This window comes from Oncorhynchus nerka, linkage group LG10, assembly GCF_034236695.1.
Source record: "Oncorhynchus nerka isolate Pitt River linkage group LG10, Oner_Uvic_2.0, whole genome shotgun sequence".
Classification (NCBI taxonomy): Eukaryota; Metazoa; Chordata; class Actinopteri; order Salmoniformes; family Salmonidae; genus Oncorhynchus; species Oncorhynchus nerka.
In genome coordinates this window covers 43,958,616-43,983,250 of record NC_088405.1, presented here as the reverse complement: position 1 = coordinate 43,983,250, position 24,635 = coordinate 43,958,616, and the positions used below count along the sequence as shown (strand labels likewise).

Here is a 24,635-nt window from a genome sequence, read left to right as displayed (position 1 = left end):
TTTAAATCATTTGATCTGATTGAGTCTTATTATTTAACTTAGATTTTTAGTTGAGATGGAGTTGAATCCAACATATCAATTATTATTTTGTAGACAAACTGAAATGAAAGCCAGACTAAGTCAGTGGCACAGATGCAACTATCCAATCAGAATATAGAGGCTTCATCTCCTTCAAATGTTGATATTTTGTTGTGTTGACAACCAAACAGTTTTCAATCACTAAATATCATTCAATTTGAAAATCAGCCAAAGCTTAAAACCCTAGGCCTATTGTATTGTCTATTTTATGTTGAATTCTGGGTTGAAATGAAACAATAGCTTTTGATGACTTTGCAAATGCTATATAAGCCTAAATTGTGTCATTCAAAAATCAAATAAAATTGTATTAGTCACATGGGCCGAATACAACACTGAAATGTTACTTACAAGCCCCTTACCAACAATGCAGTTTAAAAAACATGAATAAGAATAAGACATAAAAGTAACAAGTATAAAATAAGTAAAAAAATCAGTTACAAACAACGAACATAAAAATACAATTGATTAGGAGCACGTAAAATGTCAACCATCCACTGTCTTGATGTCTTGATGATATCATATATGATATATGAGCTCTGTTAAACCTACCCTTTGGAATGACTTTGATAGCAATAGTAAATCTATTTTGTTTATTCCTATATTTTTAAAATACTTTTACCCCTTTTTCATGATATCCAATTGGTAATTAGTCTTGTCCCTACAGACTAGGGAGAGGCAAAGGTTGAGAGCAATGCATCCTCTGAAACACAACCCTGCCAAGCCACACTGCTCACGTAACCCGGAAGCCAGCTGCACCAATGTGACTGAAGACAGCTTGCGACTGAAGTCAGCTTGCAACTGAAGTCAGCTTGCAGGCACCCAACCCGCCACCCATCCCGTCCAGCCAAATCCTCCCCCAACGCGGACAATTGTGCGCCAGCGCATGGGTCTCCTGGGTATGGCCAGTTGTGACACAGCCTAGGATCGAATCCGGGAATGTAGTGAAGCCTCAAGCACTGCAATGAGGTGCCTTAGACCACTGCACCACTCGGGAGGCCCTATCTATTTAGTTTTTAAGTGGGGATCTATCATCAATCATTCTCACAATAGCACATTGGTAATAGTCAATGACAAATATCATAGCTGGGCTTGGTTAAAACCTTGGATGGGAGACCAAAGACTATGTGTAGACTATGCCCAGTTTATTGTTTGTTTTTCTGATAGTGGATATAACGCTGAAGATCTGGCATTATCTTAAAGGTACAAATTCAACATATTTTATACAACGTTTGTCTATGTCAACATTTTTTAAATGTATTTTCCATGTAGAGTCCGTGCCACAATACGTCGACAAATTACGTTGAAACAACGTTGATTCAATCAGTTTGTGCTCAGTGTTTTGCATTTCATGTATACGTATCAAACACTTTTCCAGTGACACATGAGCCAAAAGCATTATTGAAATGGAAAAAGTGGTAGAGAGAAGTTGCGTGAGAGCAATAAAAAGTCTCAGGTGACCAGTAGCAGTAACAGTGACAGGGTGCACTCCGTGTATCTCCTACCTGGGAGGTGGAAATGTTTAGGGGTCAGAGAGAGAGGCGGAGTGACCGGCCGGCTCTCTGGCCGTTGGGGTATAGGGGAGCTCCGCCCGCTGGGTGGATCAGTGCCTCCGATGAGAAGAACCAAGAACAAAATGTAAGCAGGGCAACCATAAGGAAATCATAAATTTGGAGAAAGCTAATCTTGCAGAGCCAGACGAGCGTGTCTCTGAGTATTGGATATAGCTGTAAGGTCTGGCATGTGAGATTAGGGTCAAGCATAAAAATGGACGCAAGTGGATGTTACTTTACTCTGAAAGAGTGACCCAGTTTTGAGAACTATTGAAGGATCCTGTATTACCAAATCAATGGATGGGAAAATCATGCAGAGTTAGTTAAAGCATAGTTAAAGCATACAGCAGACAAGAAGCATACCAGAGCATACAGTATGAACCATATGCAACTCTGAGTTTGGTACAGCTACAGATTCACTCTGTTTGTCCCTATCATAACACAGTATATGAGGATGAGGACACATTTTAGCATGCAACCAAACAGCATCAAAACACAAAAGACCGTAAGACTGATATCATATCTAATATCTAGTTTATCATTTTAAAAACACGTTTTATCCAAAACAATTGGCAGATTAATGCTAACTACATGGATGCTGGAAAATGTTTCTCATCAAACCCTAACCCGTCCCTAATCCTACTAATCTCAACCAACAATGTTAGTAACATACTGTAGCCATGAGGTAATATGAGACCTAACCATAGGATGTAGGCCAACCTGGTCTCAGAGCATTTCGTATTATTCTGTATGAAATTCCATAAACTCCATTTAGTATGATATGTTACGTTTAGTATGGTATGTGTTAATTTGTGGATGTCGTAACATAAGATAAATTGCGAATTAGAATTTGTATTATACATTATAAATTCACTAAACATACAATATGTTAGGAATTTGCTAAATGTATGATATGTTACGAATTCTAGCTAGGTGGCTAGGTTGCTAATGTTAGTTCGGCTAGGGGTTAGGAGTTGAGTTAGGTTAAAGGGTTAGAGTTAGCTAATAGGGTTAAGGTTAGGGGAAGGGTTAGTTAACATGCTTAGTTGCAAAATAGCTAAAATGTAGTAAGTAAAAGTTGAAAAGTTGCTAATTTGCTAAAATGCTGAAGTTCTCCATGATGAGAGTTGAATTCACAACTTCCGGGTTGCTAGATGTTCGCATTATACTCCCACCCATCCACCCTACTTTCATTTGTGCCTTAAGTAACCATATGTCTTATGTAACCATACCAAACGTAACATCTCATACTAATTTGAGTGTCCAGGATTTATATTTACTATGTTACGTCTAGTCTAGGAGACCAGGCTGTGCAAGTAGACATAATGGACATGTATCATTAAACAGGCAAATTGTCAGTAATGTGACTTGGGTGGAACATTTCAAATTTTCCCAATGCTGGAAGGGGAGCCTGAGTGAAAAAGTTTGGGAACCTCTGGTCTAAGTGAACTAGGCTGCATGTCTATATCATGACAGCAGAAGAGACGTCTCTAGCCTGGTCCCAGATCTGTTTGCCAGTCAGTTGGTAAAAAAGGCACAAACAGATTTGGGACCAGGCTAGTCAGCTTCTGACATTCACTTCACATCAAATGTGCATGGCAACAGTATACAGTGCCTAGTGGAAGTCTACATACCCCAAGTAAAATACAAATATATATAAATGTTTATTAACTAATTAATAAATTAACTAAAAGACAAAGATTTATTGATTGCATATGTCTTTACACCCCTGAGTTAATACTTGGTGGAAATACCTTTGTCAGCAGTGAACCATTTTTAATAAGATTCTACCAACTCTGCACAACTCTTATGGCAATATATATCCATTGTTTTTGTCTAAATTGCTAAACGCTCAGTAAATTTGGTTGGAAATCACTGATGGACAGAAATATAAAAACGTAGTCTGAATGTCAAGCAGGAAAACTCAGGAAAACTCAACACTTTTTGGAAATCCATTCTGGTGTGTCTTTGGCATTACAATTTTGACAAAAACAATGGATATACAGTATGTTGCCATAAGCGTTGTGCAGAGTTGGTAGAATCAAATTCAAAATCACTCACAGCTGTAATTGCTGCCAAAGGTGTTTTCACCAGGTTTTAACGCTGGGGTGTGAAGATATGTTTGTTATATATTTTAAATTCATTTAGAAAATGTTCTATAATGTTTCTTTCACTTTGAATGTAATCCCTTTCAGATCAAATGTTAAAGCAGTGCAAGGGGTGTGTAGACTTTCACTAAGCAATGTATAGGGGCTGAAGAATGTGGTAGGGACATGAGTAGTTTAGCGATAGCGTATGAGGCATTAAGACTTGAATGAGGTGACACAGCTTGCCTTGGTAGTGGGGAGAGTGGAGGGACCATGGGGACTAGGGCCCTGTCTTACCTTGGCTATGGGGTAGGAAGTGGTGTCTGAAAGGGGAGGTGGGGCGGGAGTCACTATGGCTGTTACTGCACAGGTCAGAGCAGAGCTTCTGCATGCCTGTCAGAGTTTCTGCAGGGGAGGGGAGGTGAGAGAGGGGAGGGGGGGACAGAGCCGGTGGGGAGACACCACCACAGGTAGGGAGGGGAGGGAGATGTGGAGGGAAATGTGAGAGAGACGTGGAGGGGAGGTGGAAAAGGAGGAGGGAGGTGTGGAGTCGAGGAAGAAGTAATACAGTCAGTAGACATACCATCACAGATAAAGACAGGGAGGGAGGCAGGGAGAGAGGAAAGATGTGGAAGAAAGGTGAGAGAGGAAACAGACCCAGTGGACACCACCACCACAGTTAGGAAGGGAGAGAGGGGGAGGTGAGAGAGGGTGAACGAAAAGAAGGGGGAGATAATCGGAATCATGTAAAAACTAGAAAACAACAAACTTGGAGGAAAAACTATTTGAAGGAGATGGGGATAAGGAATAAGGAAAAAGTGTATTACGAGATACACCTTCAAATGAAAAAACGGTGTGTATATCAATTGCATTAATAAACTATAAAATATATATACAGAGGCTTGCAAAAGTATTCATCCCCCTTGGCATTTTTCCTATTTAATGGACACAAAATAGTCCAAATTGGTGAGTGAAATGAAAAAAATTAGTTGTTTAAAAAAATTCAAAGAAATAAAAAATGGAAAAGTGGTGCGTGTATATGTATTCACCCCCTTTGCTATGAAGCCCCTAAATAAGATATGGTGCAACTAATTACCTTCAGAAGTCACATAATTAGTTCAAAATAGTCCACCTGTGTGCAATCTAAGTGTCACATGATCTCAGTATATTTTCATCTGTTCCGAAAGGCCCCAGAGTCAGCAACAACACTATGCAAGGGGCACCACCAAGCAAGTGGCACCATGAAGACCAAGGAGCTCTCCAAATAGGTCAGGGACAAAGTTGTGGAGAAGTACAGATCAGGGATTGGTAATAAAAAAATATCAGAAAATTTGAACATCCCACAGAGAGCACCATTAAATACATTATAAAAAAATTGAAAGAATATGGCACCACAGCAAACGTGCCAAGAGAGGGCCGCCCACCAAAACTCACGGACCAGGCAAGGAGGGCATTAATCAGAGAGGCAACAAAGAGACCAAAGATAACCCTGAAGGAGCTGCAAACCACCACAGCGGAGATTGGAGTATCTGTCCATAGGACCACTTTAAGCCGTACACTCCACAGAGCTGGTCTTTACAGAAGAGTGTCCAGAAAAAAAGCCATTGTTTAAATAAATAAGCAAACACTTTTGGTGTTCGCCAAAAGGCATGTGGGAGACTCCCCAAACATATGGAAGAAGGTACTCTGGTCAGATGAGACTAAAATTGAGCTTTTTGGCCATCAAGGAAAATGCTATGTCTGGCAGACCCAACACATCACCACGAGAACACCATCCCCACAGTGAAGCATTGGTCACTGGTCAGAATTGAAGGAATGATGGATGGCGCTTTAAATATAGGGAAATTCTTGAGGGAAACCTGTTTCAGTCTTCCAGAGATTTGAGACTGGGACGGAGGTTCACCTTCTAGCAGGACAATGACCCTAAGCAGACTGCTAAAGCAACACTTGAATGGTTTAAGGGGAAACATTAAACATTGTCTTGGAATGGCTTAGTCAAATCCCAGACCTCAATCCAATTGAGAATCGGTGGTATGAACCCATCCGACTTGAAGGAGCTGGAGCAGTTTTGCCTTGAGGGGGGGGGGTGAATAGTTATGCACGCTCAAGTTTTCCGTTTTTTTGTGTTATTTCTTGCTTGTTCGACAATAAAAAATATTTTGCATCTTCATAGTGGTAGGCATGTTGTGTAAATCAAATGATACCAACGCCCAAAAAATGTATTTTAATTCCAGGTAGGAAAATAGGAAAAAATGCCAAGAGGGGTGAATACTTTCACAAGCCACTGTACATTAATAATAAATAAATATTTAATTATTCAATTATTTTACATTTAAAGTATTTATAAGGAATATTCATTCAAGTTTGTAGTGTTACCAGGGTGGTCAGTGAAGATGTGAAGAGTAAAGATAAAAGAGGACAGCAACAGAGCAGCTGCAGTGGGGACTTAAGATTACGGTGGGGTTAAGAAAGAGTGACAGGCATGAATGTTACTCCTGTGAGTTGTGAACAAGTGGTATTGTGTTCTTGTCAAAATCGCAAGGGAATAGTGGAGAGAGTCAGTGCCTACTGTATTTATCAGACTATTTTCAATTCTTTCTCCTGAGCAACCTGTAAAGAGTAACAATACAAATCACACATGCTCGCACACACACACGCACACATACATACACACAACTACACAGACAAACACACACACACACACACACGCACACTCACCTGGTCTGTGAAAATGCTGCGGTGAGCGTGACAACGGGGTGTAACTATTGCGATTGTAGACGTGTGATCCGATAGAACCCTGACTGGTGGACCTCTGGAGGATGCGTTCCCTCATGTCATAGCAGCCCTAACAGGGACAACACAGTGACCTCACCTGCCAAACTATCAATCCAAGGAGCTTCTCTTCATTATCAGCCACAGAAGCTGTCTCTCTGCAACACAATTAAGTTATTCTATTCTATTCCTCCTGAACGCTAAACAAGAGCATTATGGTGTAATGCGGTACTGAGATACAGTGTTCTCTTTTTTACTTTCAAGTTTTGTTTTTGAAGCAGATGGAATTACATCGTAGCCACTGTCAAGTAAAGATGCTCTGGATAAGAGCGTCTGCTAAATGACTTAAATGTAAATGTAAATATAAATCAAACCACTGACTGTCTTGACAGAGGCACTCACCTCAGCAGACGGTGTAGGTGACATGTGTCTTGAGGACTGAAAAAGAAAACATTTATTAATATCAACATCCAACATTACCATACTGTAAGAACAGACACACCAAAACCATGTACCACCAATGATAATAATTGGGTGCCTTACCTTGTCGTCTGGCATGGAGGAACGCTCCCTTCTCGCAGTATGGAGCTGTGGACACAGAAGGTGACTCAGCAAACTGAATGTGAAAGGATTTACACTAGACTAAACATGAAATGCACTAAAAGTGTCAGCCTTCCACCCTGCAACAACAGACATACTTTCCAGGGTGGAAAGATGGAAGAAATATGACTTAAGATTGTATTATTTATGCATCACAGACGTTTTCTTTCAAACAAATACTTACACAGCACCGATTGTAACTTCAGAATGCAGGCTCATTCATTTTTACATGATGCGTCACACACACACACACGTGCATGCAAACACACACAGACGTTCATGCATGGTTGCATTCTAATTACCTCTCCCACACTCTCCCTCCTCTCCTCCCTCTCATCCAGGGACATGGTGTACAAAGGCTCATAGGTAATCAGATCAGGGTGCTCTATGTCATAAATGGCTTTGACTTTGGGAATGGCGGCTAGGTCCCTGTAATCAAGGATCTCATTGTCTACTTTTGCCTAGGGACACAGACAGACAGACAGACAGACAGACAGATCGACACATACATAGAGACAGAGCGAGAGAGGTTATACACAACTAAAAGCACACATCTACCGAGACAGGTTAACACTAGCAAGTATTAGTGGTCAGTAGGGTTGCAAAATTCCTTGAACTTTCCCCAAATTCTCAGGTTTTCCAGAAATCCCATTTGGAGGATTTACAGATTTGCTACCTATTCCCTCTTGACTGGATCTTCCAACCAGGATTTGTGGAATACCTGGGAGTTTTGGGAAAGTTACAATCAATTTGCAACGGTCTATAGAATAACTATTAGGGAGTCTGATAAGCCTAGGGCCCCTTCTGTTTTACATGAAGTAAGGATTGGCAGTAAGGGTACAGAAACATGAACAATGTAAGGGGAAACAGAAAATCTATGTACCGGTATGAAAAAGGATTAAGACAAAGTTTACACAGGGAGTCACAATTTATTTTAAGCTTCGTTAGGGGAGAAGTGGCCTAAATTCTAAAAATAGAAGCAGCACATCCAGCCCCGTTACGTGTGTGAAGGTAGATGTATGTTTGCCTGGCTCCCCAGACTCCCTGCTCCTGCCAAACGCTATGCCACGCCCATAAACGTTAGTTTATTCTCCGCAATGAGTCTGGATTTTAGTACCTCCCCGAACCTTCACCGAATGCGAAGTACACTCTGGTTGGGCCAGAGCCAGAACACATGTGGTTAAAGGGACCCATTTTAAAATTCATCATTTGCTTTAATACTCTGATTGGTTAGAGACTATCCAATCGCTGATTACTTTGTTTTGTACAACACCCCTCGTGCCCCTCCTCACCACAAACTACTTCAATGATAGTAGTCTCAGACTAAAGATTGCAGCAGAGCAGTGGAAAAATTGAATGTGAGTCGCCAGGCAAGATATACGGGAGATAGAACTCACATATATGGTATGACCCGGTGAGCCAGGTATGCTTGAACCAGGTCTGGAACAGATACTCTCGGACGACGACCTCGAAGGCTGCAAGAGGAGAACTGTTGGTTACATTATTGAACAGAAATGGGATATGTCAAGACAACATCTCTCGGTGCAAGTTCAAGGGCATCTCTGGGCTAGCTTTTAGTTATCTTTCAGTTGGCTCATGTCATCTCATCCTTTTTCAATCGGCATTGCAGGAAATTCAAGGGACAGCCCCAACCAGGACTCAAACACTGGTCCAGTGACACCTGTTTGTATCTCTTACTGTTACACCAAGAGATCCTAACCTCTTGACGAGGTTGCTAGGTGTTGGGTCCAAGTTGCTACAGCATTATGTTTGCCCCCATTGCAAATGATGAGTGAAATACACTACATGACCAATAGTATGTGGACACCTGCTGGTCGAACATCTCATTCCAAAATCATGGGCATTAAGATGGAGTCGGTCCCCGCTTTGGTGCTATAACAGCCTGCACTTCTTCTGAGAAGGCTTTCCACTAGATGTTGGAACATTGAGGCGGGGACTTGCTTCCATTCAGTGGTAAGAGCATTAGTGAGGTAGGTCACTGAAGTTGGGCGATTAGGCCTGGCTCGCAGTCAGCGTTCCAATTCATCCCAAAGTTGTTAGATGGGGTTGAGGTCAGGGCTCTGTGCAGACCAGTCAAGTTCTTCCACATCAATCTCGACAAATAATTTATGTATGGACCTCGCTTGTGCATGGGGGCATTGTCGTGCTGAAACAGGAAAGGGCCTTCCCCAAACTGATGCCACAAAGTTGGAAGCACAGAATTGTCTAGAATGTCATTGGATGCTCAGATTCCCTTCACCGGAATTAAGGGGCCTAGCTCGAACCATGAAAAACAGCCCCAGACTATTCCTCCTCCATCAAACTTTACAGTTGGCACTATGCATTCGGGCAGGTGACATTTTCCTGGCATCCGCCAAACCCAGGTTCTTCCATCAGACTGCCAGATGGTGTAGCGGGATTCATCACTCCAGAGAATGCATTTCCACTGCTCCAAAGTCCAGTGGTGGCGAGCTTCACACCAGTCCAGCCGTTGTTTGGCATTGTGATCTTACTCTTGTGTGCAGCTGCTAGGCCATGGAAACCCATTTCATGAAGCTCCCGAAAAACAGTTCTGACATTGCTTCCAGAGGACGTTTGGAACTCGGTCGTGAGTGTTGCAACTGAGGACAGACGATTTTTACACACTACACGCTTCAGCAATCGCCGGTCACGTTCTGTGAGCTTGCCTGGCCTACCAGTCACTGAGCTCTTCAGTAAGGCCATTCTACTGCCAATGTTTGTCTATGGAGAGGCAGGGCTGTTTGCTTGATTTTGTATACCTGTCAACAGCTGGTGTGGCTGAAATAGCCGAATCCACTAATTGGAAGGGGTGTCCACATATTTTTGTATATATAGTGTATGTCAACTCAATCACTGCGTCATCAACAGGAGGGGAAAAGACACCTAGTTCAACACCTAACTTTGTTTTAGAAATTCCATGAGAAGATGCTTTATTGTCACATACAACAGATACTACGTGCAGTGAAATGTGTCGTTTTACAGGGTCAGCCATAGTAGTACGGCACTCCTGTAGCGAATTAGGATTAAGTATCTTGCTCAAGTGCACATTGACAGATTGTTTACCTTGTTGGCTTGGGAATTCGAACCAATGACCTTTCTGGTACTGGCCCAGCGTTATAAATGCCCCACATTGTCACACCTCATATGACAAGTAGATTAAATCTTTAAATAAAATACAAACAAATAATCTCGCAATGTCATCAATAATTTGCCTCTTGCAAAGTGAATGAGAGCATTAGTAATGTCCTTAATACTGTAAATACCACATGCCTTCTAATGGGAAATGCAGAATTCAGATGGAAACAACAGTCCTGAATTCATGTATTGATTGAATGCAGCCATTGACATGAATCATGTTTTCACAACCACATGGTTACTATAAATGGGGTCTTTTTACCCCTTTTTCTCCCCAATTGGTAGTTACAGTCTTGTCCCATCGCTGCAACTCCCGTACGGACTTGGGAGAGGAGAAGGTCGAGAGCCATACGTCCTCCGAAACACGACCCCACTGCTTCTTGACACACTGCTCGCTTAACCCAGAAGCTAGCTGCACCAATGTGTCGGAGGAAACACCGTACACCTTGCGACTTTGTCGGCGTGCATGCGCCTGGCCCGCCACAGGAGTCGCTAGAGCATGATGGGACAAGGACATCCTGGCCGGTGAAACCCTCCCATAACCCAGACGATGCCTGGCCAATTGTGCGCCGCCTCATGCAGTGCATTAGGCCGTTGCGCCATTCGGGAGGCCTTAAATGGGGTATTTTTAAAGAGTAGTTTGGGTGAAAACAACCAGTAATTTATTGTTTGATATTTATTTGCATGGTCCGAATTACAAGTGGACTGGGCACCCCCACAACAAATTGGATGCCCGCAAGAGCCATTGGGTATCCACAAGAGTCCATGTATAATTTGAACACTGTTCATGTCTACTCCTCAAATATGTCTGTGTCTTTAGCCCATGCTCCTTCTACATGAGGGCGATACAGGTGTATGAGATGTAATGTGCAAATGTGTGTAGCATTTTAACACTGCAGGCTGGCTCCAGCAGGGGTCAGCACACAGTGCATCATGTCCTATGACCTATGCAACATCTTGGTGAAAGGAACACAGGATGATGCCATCGCATAGTCAATAGCGAATACAGTACCTGCCTTTCTGTTTTGTGGAGGAGTAATAGTGACGGAGGCAACAGCTGTGGAGGAAGGGAAGGGAGAGGGGGGATTCACAGGAAGTCACACACACATGGGCTCTCCAACCTGACTTAGATGGAGCCCATTCAGCTGGCCAGATCACAGTTCACCAAGGTTGGGGTCAATCCCATTTCAATTCAGTAAATTCTGGAAGTAAACTGTACATTTTTTCTCAATGCTTTCCAATGAGAACATGTATGTTTTTTTATCAACTCTTTCCAATGAGAAAATGTCTGCTTACTTTCTGAATTGACTGAATTGAAGTGGAATTGACCCAAAACCTGCAGGTCACACACACACAACCACCACGGAGCAAAGGACACTCACACACTACATACACCGGTAGACATAGGATTAAAGGGGGAGAGAGGCATACCATAGGTGTCTGTGTGATCACTGAATGATCACTCCCTATCCCTTCTCTTTGGCTCTAACCCTTTGATGTTTTCAGATCTGTGGTGTCTGGGTAAGTATAAGCAGTGTAGTGGTGGATTTTCCACCTTATTATTTCCACCTTACAAAATCTGCAAACAGGTTTAGGGCCAAGGGGACAGGATATAGGGGGCAAATTAGGAGTGGCTGACAGAAGAGACACTTGCACAGTGCAAAAAAGGTCAAGGTACAAGAGGTAGTTAATGGGCAGATGTATTTCCTACCCGTTCCCTATGTCTTTCCTCTGTTCTGGTTGTGTTCTTACAGCCAGGGTGCCACACTGTTGATCCTGTGGAAGAGAACAGAGACAGATGGTATTAGAGAACAAAGACGACCAAACGTAACCTGGTTCCAGATCTGTTTGTGCTCTCTTGCCAACATTTATGATCAAACCTAAGAGTTGGCAATACAGCAGATCAGGGACCATGCTAAACCAACCCAGCTCTACCGTAATAACCCGTAAAATGCTCCACGTATAACTTCAGCCCATCTAGCTCACCTTGCAGGTACATCTCTTCTCCTTCTGTGAACATCTGGTTGCACCTGCTGCATCGTGCACAGCTGGGGTGGTAGTGTTTGTCCCCTGCCTGGAAACACACAGAGATGTAATTGACATTTTAGTCCTTTAGCACACTATTATCCAGAGCTACTGACAGAAGAAATTAGAGTTAAGTGCCTTATTCAAGGGCACATCAGCAGATGTTTCACCAAGTCGACCCGGGGATTCAAACTAGTGACCTTGCTGGCCCAACTCTCTTAACCGCTAGGCTACCTTCCGCCTTCAGGAGAATCCAGTTGAGTTTAACACAATATGCTTTCTTACATAATGAGTAGCATGCCACGGCTCAAATCAAATCAAATGTTATTGGTCACATACACATGGTAGCAGATGTTAATGCGAGTGTAGCGAAATGCTTGTTCTTATATGTATGAGCGATGGCCGAGTTGGCCAAGTTGCAATAGATGGTATAAAATACAATACATATGAGATGAGTAATGTAAGATATGTAAACATTATTAAAGTGGCATTATTTAAAGTGACTAGTGATCTATTTATTAAAGTGGCCAATGATTTGAGTCTGTAAGTAGGCAGCAGCCTCTCTTTGTTAGTGGTGGCTGTTTAACAGTGATGGCTTTGAGATAGAAGCTGTTTTTCAGTTTCTCGGTCACAGCTTTGATGCACCTGTACTGACCTCGCCTTCTGGATGGTAGCGGTGTGAACAGGCAGCAGCTCAGGTGGTTTTATTTGATTTTTAAAATGTATTTCACCTTTATTTAACCAGGTAGGCCAGTTGAGAACAAGTTCTCATTTACAACTGCGCCCTGGCCAAGATAAAGCAAAGCAGTGCGACACAAACAACAACACAGAGTTACCCATAAACAAACGTACAGTCAAAACATAACAGAAAAATCAAAGTACAGTGTGTGTAAATGTAGAAGATTAGGGAGGTAAGGCAATAAATAGGCCATAGACGCAAAATAATTACAATTTAGCATTAACACTGAAGTGCTAGATGTGCAGATGATGATGTGCAAGTAGAGATACTGGGGTGCAAAAGAGCGTAGAGGATAAATAACAATATGGGGATGAGGTAGTTGGGTGTGTTACAGATTGGCTGTGTAAAGGCGCAGTGATCGTTAAACTGCTCTGACAGCTGATGCTTAAAGTTAGAGAGAGAAATATAAGACTCCAGCTTCAGTGATTTTTTCAATTCGTTCCAGTCATTGGCATCAGAGAACTGGAAGGAAAGGCGGCCAAAGGAAGTGTTGGCTTTGGGGATGACCAGTGAAATTTACTTGCTGGAGTGCGTGCTACGAATGGGTGTTGCTATGGTGACCAGTGCGCTGAGATAAGGTGGGGCTTTATCTAGCAAAGACTTATAGATGACCTGGAGCCAGTGGGTTTGTCGACAAATATGTAGTGAGGGCCAGCCAACGAGAGCATAGAGGTCGCAGTGGTGGGTAGTATATGGGGCTTTGGTGACAAAATGGATGGCACTATGATAGACCACATCCAGTTAGTATGAGTAGGGTGTTGAAGGCTATTTTGTAAATGACATCGCCGAAGTCAAGGATCGGTAGGATAGTCAGTTTTACGAGGGTATGTTAGGCAGCATAAGTGAAGGAGGCTTTGTTTTGCGAAATAGGAAGCCAATTCTAGATTTTATTTTGTATTGGAGATGCTTGATATGAGTCTGGAAGGAGAGGTCACAGTCTAACCAGACACCTAGGTATTTGTAGTTGTCCACATGTTCTAAGTCAGAGCCGTCCAGAGTAGTGATGCTAGTTGGGTGGGCGGGTGAGGGCAGCAATCGATTGAAGAGCATGCATTTAGTTTTACTTGGATTTAAAAGCAGTTGGAAGCCACAGAAGGAGTGTTGTATGGCATTGAAGCTCGTTTGGAGGTTAGTTAACACAGTGTCCAAAGAAGGACCAGATGTATACAGAATGGTGTCGTCTGCGTAGAGGTGGATCAGAAAATCACCAGCAGCAAGAGTGTCATCATTGATATATACAGAGAAAAGAGTCGGCCCGAGAATTGAACCCTGTGGCACCCCCATAGAGACTGCCAGAGGTCCGGACAAAATGCCCTCCGATTTGACACACTGAATTCTATCTGAGAAGTAGTTGGTGAACCAGGCGAGGCAGTCATTTGAGAAACCAAGCCTATTGAGTCTGCCAATAAGAATGCAGTGATTGACAGAGTGTGGGCTTGGGCAAGTTGCTGCAGGAGGTGCTGAGCTGTTGGCCGGGGTAGGGGTAGCCAGGAGAAAAGCATGGCCAGCCATAGAAAAATGCTTGTTGAAATGATCTATTATCGTAGATTTATCGGTGGTGACAGTGTTTCCTAGCCTCAGTGCAGTGGGCAGCTGGGAGGAGGTGCTCTTATTCTCTATGGACTTTACAGTGTCCCAAAACTTGTTGTAATTAGTGCTACCGGATGCAAATTTCTGTTTGAAAAAGCTAGCCTTGGCTCTCCTAACTGACTGAGTCTATTGGTTCCTGACTTCACTGAAAAGTTGCATATCGCGGGGCTATTCGGTGCTAATGCAGTACGCCACAGGATGATTTTGTGTTGGTCAAGGGCAGTCAAGTCTGGCGTGAACCAAGGGCTATATATGTTCTTAGTTCTAAAACATTTTGAATGGGGAATGCTTATTTAAGATGGCGAGGAAAGCACTTTGAAAGAGCAACCAGGCATCCTCTACTGATGGGATGAGGTCAATATCCTTCCATGATACCCGGGCCAGGTTTATTAGAACGGCCTGCTTGCTGAAGTGTTTTAGGGGGTGTTTGACAGTGATGATGGGTGGTCGTTTGACCACGGAAGCACGCAGGCAATGAGGCAATGATTGCTAAGATCATTGCTAAGATGATCCAGTGTAAAGGTTCAGAGCTTGCAGTAGGAATCCGGAGATGTGGTAGATAAAAAGCAGTCCGATATGCTCTGGGTTGATATCGCGTTATTCAGACTGGCAGGAATTGACTGGCTGGTAGCTAGTTAGCTGGCTAGCTTCAGAAGGGGGTTCTATAGTATAGCACTTGCAGATCCGTACCATATCGGGAGAGGACGGTTGCAGGAGAGTATATTCAGTCCGTAGATGTAAAGTGAGATTAAAATATATACGAAATATATACGAAGAAGGGAGTACAGGAGGGGGCTGAGCATGCACCCTTGTGGGGCCCCAGTGTTGAGGATCAGTGAAGTGGACATGCTGTTTCCTACCTTCACCACCTGGGAGGCGGCCCGTCAGAAAGTCCATGACCCAGTTGCACAGGGCGGGGTTGAGCCCCAGGGCCTTAAAACGTCTTATGGCTGCAGGGGCAGTATTGAGTAGCTTGGATGAAAGGTGCCCAGAGGTGCGCAGAGTAAACGGCCGGCTCCTCAGTCTCAGTGGATAATATATGCATATTGTTATTAGTATTGGATAGAAAACACTCTGAAGTTTCTAAAACTGTTTGAATGATGTATGTGAGTATAATAGTACATAATAGTATATGGCAGGCAAAAAACTGAGAAGAAATCCAAACAGGAAGTGAGAAATCTGAGGTTGGTCGATTTTCAACTCAGGCCCTATTGAATTCACAGTGGGATATGAATGAAGTTGTACTTCCTAAGGCTTCCACTAGATGTCAACCGTCTTTAGAAACTTGAATGAGGCTTCTCCTGAGTTGCGGGACTGAATAAGAGCTGAATGAGTCAGGTTACTGGCAGAGAGCCATTTCCTGGTCATGCGCATTCCACATGATATCAACTTGCTCCTCTAGACACAAAGGAATTCTCCAGGTTGGAACTTTATTGAAGATTTATGATAAAACATCCTAATGATTGATTCTATACTTGGTTTGAAATGTTTCTTCGACCTGTAATATAACTTTTGATGTTTTTGTCCGAAGTAATACACGAGCATTTGGATATGTGTACCTAACGCTAACAAAAGTAGCTACTTGGACATAAATAACGGACATTATCGAACAAATAATTTATTGTGGAACTGCGATTCCTGGGAGTGCATTCTGATGAAGATCATCAAGGGTAAGGGAATATTTATAATGTGATTTCTGGTTTCTGTTGACTACAACATGGTGGCTAATTTGATTATTTTTCTGAGCGCCGTTTCCGTAAAGGTTTTTTTAAATCAGTGGTTGCATTAAGGAGAGGTATATCTATAATTCCATGTGTATAACTTGTATTATCATCTACATTCATGATGAGTATTTCTGTTGAATCGATGTGGCTATGCAAAATCACTGGATGTTTTTGGAACTAGTGAACGTAACGCGGCAATGTAAACTCTATCAAACAAACAATGAACTTTATCAAACAAAACATACATGTATTGTGTAACATTAAGTCCTATGAGTGTCATCTGATGAAGATCATCAAAGGTTAGTGATTAATTTTATCTCTATTTGTGCTTTTTGTGACTCCTCTCTTTGGTTGGAAAAATGGCTGTGTTTTTCTGTGACTTGGCGGTGACCTAACATAATTGTTTGTGGTGCTTTCACTGTAAACTCTATTTGAAATCGGACACTGGTGGAATTAACAACAAGGTTACCTTTAAAACGGTATAAGATACATGAACAGCACTCTTACATAGGTATTCTCTTGTCCAGATGGGATAGGGCAGTGTTTGCATCGTCTGTGGACTTTTTGGGGCGGTATGTAAACGGAAGTGGGTCTAGGGTGGCAGGTGAAGTGGAGGTGATATGATCCTTGACTAGTCTCTCAAAGCACTTTGTGATGACAGAAGTGAGTGCTACGGGGCGATAGTCATTTAGTTCAGTTATCTTTGCATTCTTTGGTACAGGAACAATGGTGGCTATCTTGAAGCATGTGGGAACAGCAGATTGGGATAGGGAGTGATTGAATATGTCTGTAAGCACACCAGCCAGCTGGTCTGCACATGCTCTGAGGACTCCTCTAGGGATGCCGTCTGGGCCAGCAGCCCTGCGAGGGTTAACACGTTTAGATGTCTTACACATGTTGACCACGGAGAAGGAGTCCTTGGTAGCGGGTCGCGTCGGTAGCACTGTATTATCCTCAAAGCAGGCAAAGAAGGTGTTTAGTTTGTCTGGAAGCAAGATGCCGGTGTCTGTGAGGTGGCTCGTTTTCTCTTTGTATTCCGTAATTGCCTGTAGACCCTGTCACACATGTCTCGTGTCTGAGCCGTTGAATTGCGGTTCCATTTAGTCCTTATACCAACATTTCGCTTGTTTGATAGCCTTGCAGAGGGAATAACTACACGGTTTAAATTCGGTGATATTTCCCGACATCTTTCCATGGTTTAATGCGGTGGCTCGCTCTTTCAGTTATGCACGAATGCCTCCATCTATCCACGGTTTCTGGTTAGGGTAGGTTTTATTAGTCACAATGGGTACAACATCTCCAATGCACTTCCTTAAAAACTCATTCACTGGGTCAGCGCATAAATCCACGTTATTCTCTGAGGCTTCCTGGAACATTTCCCAGTCCGCGTGATCAAAACAATATTGAAGTGTGGATTCCGATTGGTCAGACCAGTGTTGAATAGTTCTCGTCACAGGTGCATCCTGTTTGAGTTTCTGCCTATAGGACGGTAGGCGCAAAATGGAGTCGTGGTTGGATTTGCCGAAGGGAGGGCGGGGGAGTGCTTTGCATGCATCTCGGACGTTAGAGTAGCAGTGGTCTAGTGTATTGCCCGCGCTACAGTCAATGTGCTGGTAGAATTTAGGGAGCCTGGTTCTCAAATGAGCTTTGTTTAAAATCCCCAGCTGCAATAAAGGCAGCCTCAGGATATATGTTTTCCAGTCTAGTGAAGTTCCTTGAGGGCCATCGAGGTATCTCCTTAGGGGTGGATCTACACGGTTGTGACTATAATTGAAGATAATTCTCTTTGGAGATAATGTGGTCGGCATTTGATTGTAAGGAATTCCAGTTCAGGTGAACAAAAGGACTTGAGTTCCTGTATGTTGTTATGATTACACCATGAATCATTAATCATGAAGCATACACCCCAGCCCCTTCTTCTTACCAGAGAGATGTTTGTTTCTGTCGGTGCGACGCAGGAAGAAACCCGGTGGCTATACCGACTCCAACAACATATCCCGAGAGAGCCATGTTTCCATGAAACAGTGTCACACCCTGGTCTTAGTATTTAGTGTTTTCTTGATTTATTTGGTCAGGCCAGGGTGTGACATGGGTTTATTTTGTGTTGTGTTTATGTATGGGGGTTTTTCGTAGGTTTTGGGATTGTGGCTTAGTGGGGTTTTCTAGCATAGTCTATGGTTGCTTGAGGCGGTTCTCAATCAGAGGCAGGTGATTCTCGTTGTCTCTGATTGGGAACCATATTTAGGCAGCCATATTCTTTGAGTGTTTCGTGGGTGATTGTTCCTGTCTCTGTGTTTGTTGTCACCAAATAGGCTGTATAGGTTTTCACGTTCTGTTTGTTGTTTTTGTATTGTTCGTGTTTTTTCATCGTCATTAAACATGTCTCAAAAATACCACGCTGCATTTTGGTCCGCTTCTCCTTCACCAGACGAGAACCGTTACAGAATCACCCACCACAACAGGACCAAGCGGCGTGGTATCAGGCAGGAGCAACAAAGAGAGGAATGGACAGGGGAGGATGAATTGTTCGGAGAAGGACCCTGGGATCAGCCTGGAGAATATCGCCGCCCCAAAGAAGAACTGGAGGCAGCGAGAGCTGAGAGGCGCTGGTATGAGGAGAAGCAACAGCGGCAGCAGGAGCAACAATATCGAGAATGTTACAATCTCTGATGTCTCTCTGGAAGGCAACCCTTGCCCTAATTTCATCAACCTTGTTGTCTAGAGACAGGACATTGGTGAGTAATATGCTCTGAAGCGATGGGTTGTGTGCACGCCTTCGCAGTCTGACCAGGAGGTCGCTCCGTCTACCTCTCCTGCGGCAACGTTCTTTTGGCTCGGCCTCTGGGAGTAGATCCAATGTCCTGGGTGGTGGTCCGAACGAAGGAAAGTCGTATTCCTGGTCGTAATGTTGGTAAGTTGATGTCGCTCTTATATCTGTATGTAATAACACTGTTAGAAATAATACATACAAAACAAAATACAGCATAGTTTCCTAAGGACTCGAAGTGAGGCGACCATCTCTGTCGGCGCCATGTTACACATAGGCTAGAACCCTGTTTCAGAGCACTCAGTGTGTGGTTGGTGTGGTGTGGTGTGGTGTGGTGTGGTGTGTGTGTGTGTAGCTCTCTCGTGTCTCTCATTCCCATGTCGTTCCTTCACACCGACACTGCTCCACTGATGGCCGTCTTTACTTGTTCATCACGTCAACAACAACAGCCCAGCAGAGAGAAGGAACATAGTCATGTTATGTCATCATTTGATGTGCACTAAGTAATCAACCCACATGCAGTTTTCTTAAGAACTGGAACATGCTGACTCACTAGTCCATCCAGGGTATGGTTTAGTGTAATGTCCAGTGTATGTGCATTTCTTCACAGGAGCAGTTAATTAAGAGGCATTTACATGACATTAATCTTGTCCACCAGACACCTCTCTCTCTGTCGAACTGTCTGGTTTCACAGCGTCTCAGAATGGATCTTGAATGGTAGACTATGGGAGGAGCGGCAAAAACAGCCACCGGTTTGAATTGGCTGATCTCTCAGTCCATCACCATCTAGCACAACCCATACCATTTAGCGCCACCCTCCCCTACATTGTGGACTTCAAAGCACAAGCAGCACAAATAGTTTTCACGTATACACTTTTTAAATTTGTGCTTCCCCAAAATAATATGGTTAAAGTGATTGATTGATTGACAATCTAATATAACTGTCACAGGCTAGCTCATCCTCGGTTTCCCCTAGCTTCCATTGCCACAAAGTCAGATTCAAAGTCAAAATTGGCTACAAAAATGTGCTTTTTGGTCTTAATTTAAGGTTACGGTTAGGCATAAGGTTAGCAGTGTGGTTAAGGTTAGGGTTAAGGTTAAGTTTAGGTTTAAAACAGATTTTAAGAAGATACATTTTAGAAATAGGCAGGTTTTAATATGCAGTCGTGTGATTCGGTCAGAATTTGAATTGAGTAGCATGTCACTCATTAAATCCACACCCCCTAAGTTACAAACATTCCCACACTATTGAAAGGCTCTATGCGCCAACAATTCGAGCCTGGAGACGAGGTTAAAATGATATACATATACAGTCAACTGATTAAATCTACCTTTGATTTACCCATTCATCCAGGCATACCACAAAGGGTTCACTGTCAGTCAACATGCCTTCAAATATAGGAGCTATCCTCCCTTTGTGCTAAAGTAAAGTTAACAGTATCCTCCCCTGATATTGCATAGGGGGCTACAGTACTTTGAAACTGTATAATGAGGTGCTTAGCATGCACAGCAACATGTCACACAAAAGCTATTAGGAACAGGACACTGAACAGAAGAACGGAGAAGCAACCAGCCCCTGACCAACCACCCTTCCCACTCACCAGTAAGCTAATAGACAAGTGCCAATTCACAGATATGTGGCTATGGCCTTGAAAATGTGTATTTTCATAGTTCATTTTCAGGCTTGGCAATACCTGTAAGGGTTGGCTGGATCACACGCACATCTGAATAAGCTACAGTATAAAAAAATGTCATTAGATACAATGCCGGTGACTCTTTAACCATCCCTGTTGGTCCAGAACCACCCTCCAGTCCAGACACACACACAAACTGCGCTAAAGAAAACCATAGTGTCGATATGTGTCTACACAAAAACGATTAATCTTTAGCAGAACTGTGAAATGCTCTTAGGTAATCCATTGATACATCTTCTGAATACAGGACTGCGCCAAATAGTCACTAACACGAATTTGTTATGCTAAAGGTGAATTATTTTTGTGAACACACACTCACAGACATTGGCCACAGGCAATGGCCAAATCCATTGGGAATGAAACAGAGTAGCGATGGCTAGATTACTGTCAGTGCATCCAGAGTAGAACAAAGCAGCAAATCTGTCTGCCTCATTGTGTGACACAACTCATTCTGTTTGCCCCTCTCCTATCTGCTTCTGTCATTCCACCCTGCATTTCTCTGATGTTCTCTCTCCCCAGCTATATGTCCTTTCTCTCTCCCTGCCATAGTAGTGGCCAGCCTGTCTGCAGACAGAGATGCAATCGGACTATGAGTTATGGCAGGGGTTCCCACATTTTTTCACTCAGGCCCCCCTTCCAGCATTGGGAAACATCCCGCGCCCCCCATCTATGCGCACCGGCCACGCCTATTTCTATAGGCACAAGCACTGTTCATGACACAAACTGCTCACACCCCTCTTGTTGGGGGAGTGAACATTTTGCCATTTTAAAGCGTATTTCCTGGAATTCTACACATTTTATCATGGGGTGCAGAGAAAATGTTGAAGTTTTAAAGCTCATTTGTGACTCAAATATTACAACAAAATCTATGGGATAAAAAAAACCTAACTCAAAAACATTAGCTGACATGGGCTAGTTGATCTGGACATTTCTGACAAGCTATAAATAGCTCTCTAAGGTATGCAATGACTGACATGACAAGATGAAAACTGATGATGCACTACCCACCTTGTGCATTCTACTATTACAACTTTCAAGAGTAAGTTTGAACGCCGGACAGAGTTCGGCTCTCCCTATGTGTTAAACCAATCAGCCAATTGGTGACAGTCAGGGGGAGGAATGAAAGTTAGGTGATTGGCTTACCTCCAGCACTTTGCCTGTGATAAACTGCTGGCAGGCTTCGCATTGGACCCCAAAATGGACCTGGTAGTCCTTCTCACAATAGGGTGTGCCATCCCTGTGCAGAGAGAGAGGATAACACAGACTGCATTAGAATAGGATAGAATAGAATTGTGTCTTTCACTGTGTCTGAAAGTATACTGTGTGTTTCACTATGTGTGTAATAGAACAGAATAGAATCGAACAATGTCTTTCACTGTGTCTGCAAGTTTACTGTGTGTATGTTGTGTGCATTAGAATAGATTAGATTAAAATTAAATAGAGTAGAATAGAATAATGTGTTTTCCTTTGTCTGCAAGTATAATATGTGTGTATTTCACTGTGTGTAAGCATGTCATGATAGGATAAAGTAATCCCTCTCACCCCCCCCCCCCTTAAAAGATTTAGATGCACTACTGTTCCACTGGATGTCATAAGGTGAATGCACCAATTTGTAAGTCGCTCTGGATAAGAGCGTCTGCTAAATGACTTAAATGTAAATGTAATGTATAATAGTTGTTTTTTAGACTTACTTGCTGATGTACTCCCCAGTGAGGACTTTTTGACATGCCTTACACTTGAAGCAGCCCAGGTGCCACTGTCTCTCCAGAGCTAATAGAGCCTGACCATTCTTAATGTCTCTACCACAGCCCGTACAGCCTGTAAAAAACACACACACACACACACACACACACACACACACACACACACACACACAGTAATGGGGTGCGTGCTGGTGGCAGGGAAGTCCGACGCAAGAGAACGAAATTGGTATAAACAGATATATTTAATAAATGCTTACAAACTCCGAAAACCAACATACAAATAAAGAAAGTGGGTAAAAACCCATCACACACCATAACATACTTGGCCCCATTACATACAACAAACAATTCCCGACGAGGACATGGGTGAAAACAGAGGGAAAATATACAACATGTAATTTAGAGAATTGAAACCGGGTGAGTGTGAAAACAAGACAAAACAAATGGAACATGAAAATGGATCGTGATGGCTAGAAGACGTCGACCGCCGAACACCGCCCGAACAAGGAGAGGAACCGACTTCGGTAGAAGTCGTGACAGTACCCCCCCCTTGACCAGCGGGTCCAGCAGTGCGCCGACACTGGCCCATGGACGCCCCGGAGGGCGAGGCTCAAGGCGATCCGGACGGAGACGGTGGAAATCCCTTCAGCATAGAAGGGTCCAACACATCCTCCTCCGAAACCCAGCATCTCTCCTCCGGACCGTACCCCTCCCAGTCCATGAGGTACTGAAGGCCCCTCGCCCGACGTCTCGAATCCAGGATGGATCGAACGGAGTACGCCGGGGCCCCCTCGATGTCCAGAGGGGGTGGAGGAACCTCCCGCACCTCAGCTTCCTGGAGCGGACCAGCCACCACCGGCCTATAACATACCTCGTTCACTCTCCTCAGGACTTTAAATGGCCCCACAAACCGCGGACCCAGCTTCCGACAGGGCATGCAGAGGGGCAGGTTCCGGGCCGAGAGCCAGACCCAGTGCGAACACCGGGCCTCACTGCGGTGATGGTCTGCGCCAACTTTCTGGCGCAGCACGGCGCGCTGAAGATGGACATGGGCGGCATCCCATGTCTCCTCCTCGCGCCGGAACCAGTCATCCACCGCAGGAGCTTCGGTCTGGCCAAGGAGTCAGAGTCGGCTGATACCCAAACATACACTGGAAGGGAGAGAGGTTAGTGGAGGAGTGGCGGGGCGAGTTCTGGGCCATCTCTGCTCACTTCCACGGCCGGTTCTGGCAATAAGACCTCAGAAATCTACCCACATCCTGGTTAACTCTCTCCACCTGCCTGTTACTCTCGGGGTGAAGGCTGACCGAGACCCCCAAAAGTTCCATGAACACCCTCCAGACCCTCGAAGTGAACTGGGGACCCCGATCAGACACTATATTCTCAGGTACCCCATAGTGCCGGAAGATGTGAGTAAACAGGGCCTCCACAGTCTGTAGGACCGTAGGGAGACCGGGCAAAGGGAGGAGACGAGGATCGTGGTTTTTCCCTGTGAAGGTGGAAGATCGGTTATTAAATCCATCGACAGGTGCGACCACGGCCGTTGTGGAACGGGCAGGTGTTGTAACTTACCAAGCAGGAGGGAACATAAACCCTCACATCCTTAGCCTAAGTGGGCCATCAGTACTTCCCACTAAGACAGCTCACTGTCCGACCGATCCCAGGATGACATGTGGGCCCTAAAGATCAGCCGGTTGCGGACAGCAGACGGAAGGTACAGACGCCAAGGGGGAGGGGGCTCTGCACGTAATGCCCACTCAATCTCCGCATTCAGCTCCCACACTACCGGTTCCACCAAGCAAGAGGTGGGGAGTATGGGAGTGGGATCCATGGAACGCTCCTCTGTGTCATACTGCCGGGACAGTGCGTCTGACTTAACGTTTTGGGAACCTGGTCTGTACGAAAGGGTGAAAACAAAACGGTTGAAAAACATGGCCCACCTTGCCTGGTGAGGGTTCAGTCTCCTCGCTGCCCGGATGTACTCCAGATTGCTGTGGTCAGTCCAAATGAGAAAAGGGTGTTTATCCCCCTCAAGCCAATGTCTCCACGCCTTCAAGGCCTTGACTACAGCCAACAGCTCCCAGTCCCCCACGTCATAGTTTTGCTCCGCCGGGCTGAGCTTCTTCGAGAAGAAGGCACAGGGGCGGGGC

At 44.0% G+C, this 24,635-nt stretch overlaps 1 protein-coding gene across 1 annotated transcript in view; it reads right to left on the bottom strand.

The window, feature by feature from the left end:
* The window catches only part of ablim1a (actin binding LIM protein 1a), a 112,613-nt gene that overhangs the window by 18,471 nt on the left and 69,507 nt on the right, over positions 1-24,635 (bottom strand). The window contains exons 5-15 of the mRNA XM_065023443.1: positions 22,474-22,600; positions 21,926-22,019; positions 12,230-12,317; positions 11,955-12,019; positions 8,485-8,562; positions 7,390-7,548; positions 7,031-7,075; positions 6,890-6,925; positions 6,434-6,560; positions 4,013-4,120; positions 1,581-1,685 (exon numbers count right to left, since the gene is read on the bottom strand). Coding sequence (XP_064879515.1) covers positions 1,581-1,685; positions 4,013-4,120; positions 6,434-6,560; positions 6,890-6,925; positions 7,031-7,075; positions 7,390-7,548; positions 8,485-8,562; positions 11,955-12,019; positions 12,230-12,317; positions 21,926-22,019; positions 22,474-22,600 — 1,032 coding nt within the window. The remainder of the gene's footprint in view (positions 1-1,580; positions 1,686-4,012; positions 4,121-6,433; positions 6,561-6,889; positions 6,926-7,030; positions 7,076-7,389; positions 7,549-8,484; positions 8,563-11,954; positions 12,020-12,229; positions 12,318-21,925; positions 22,020-22,473; positions 22,601-24,635) is intronic.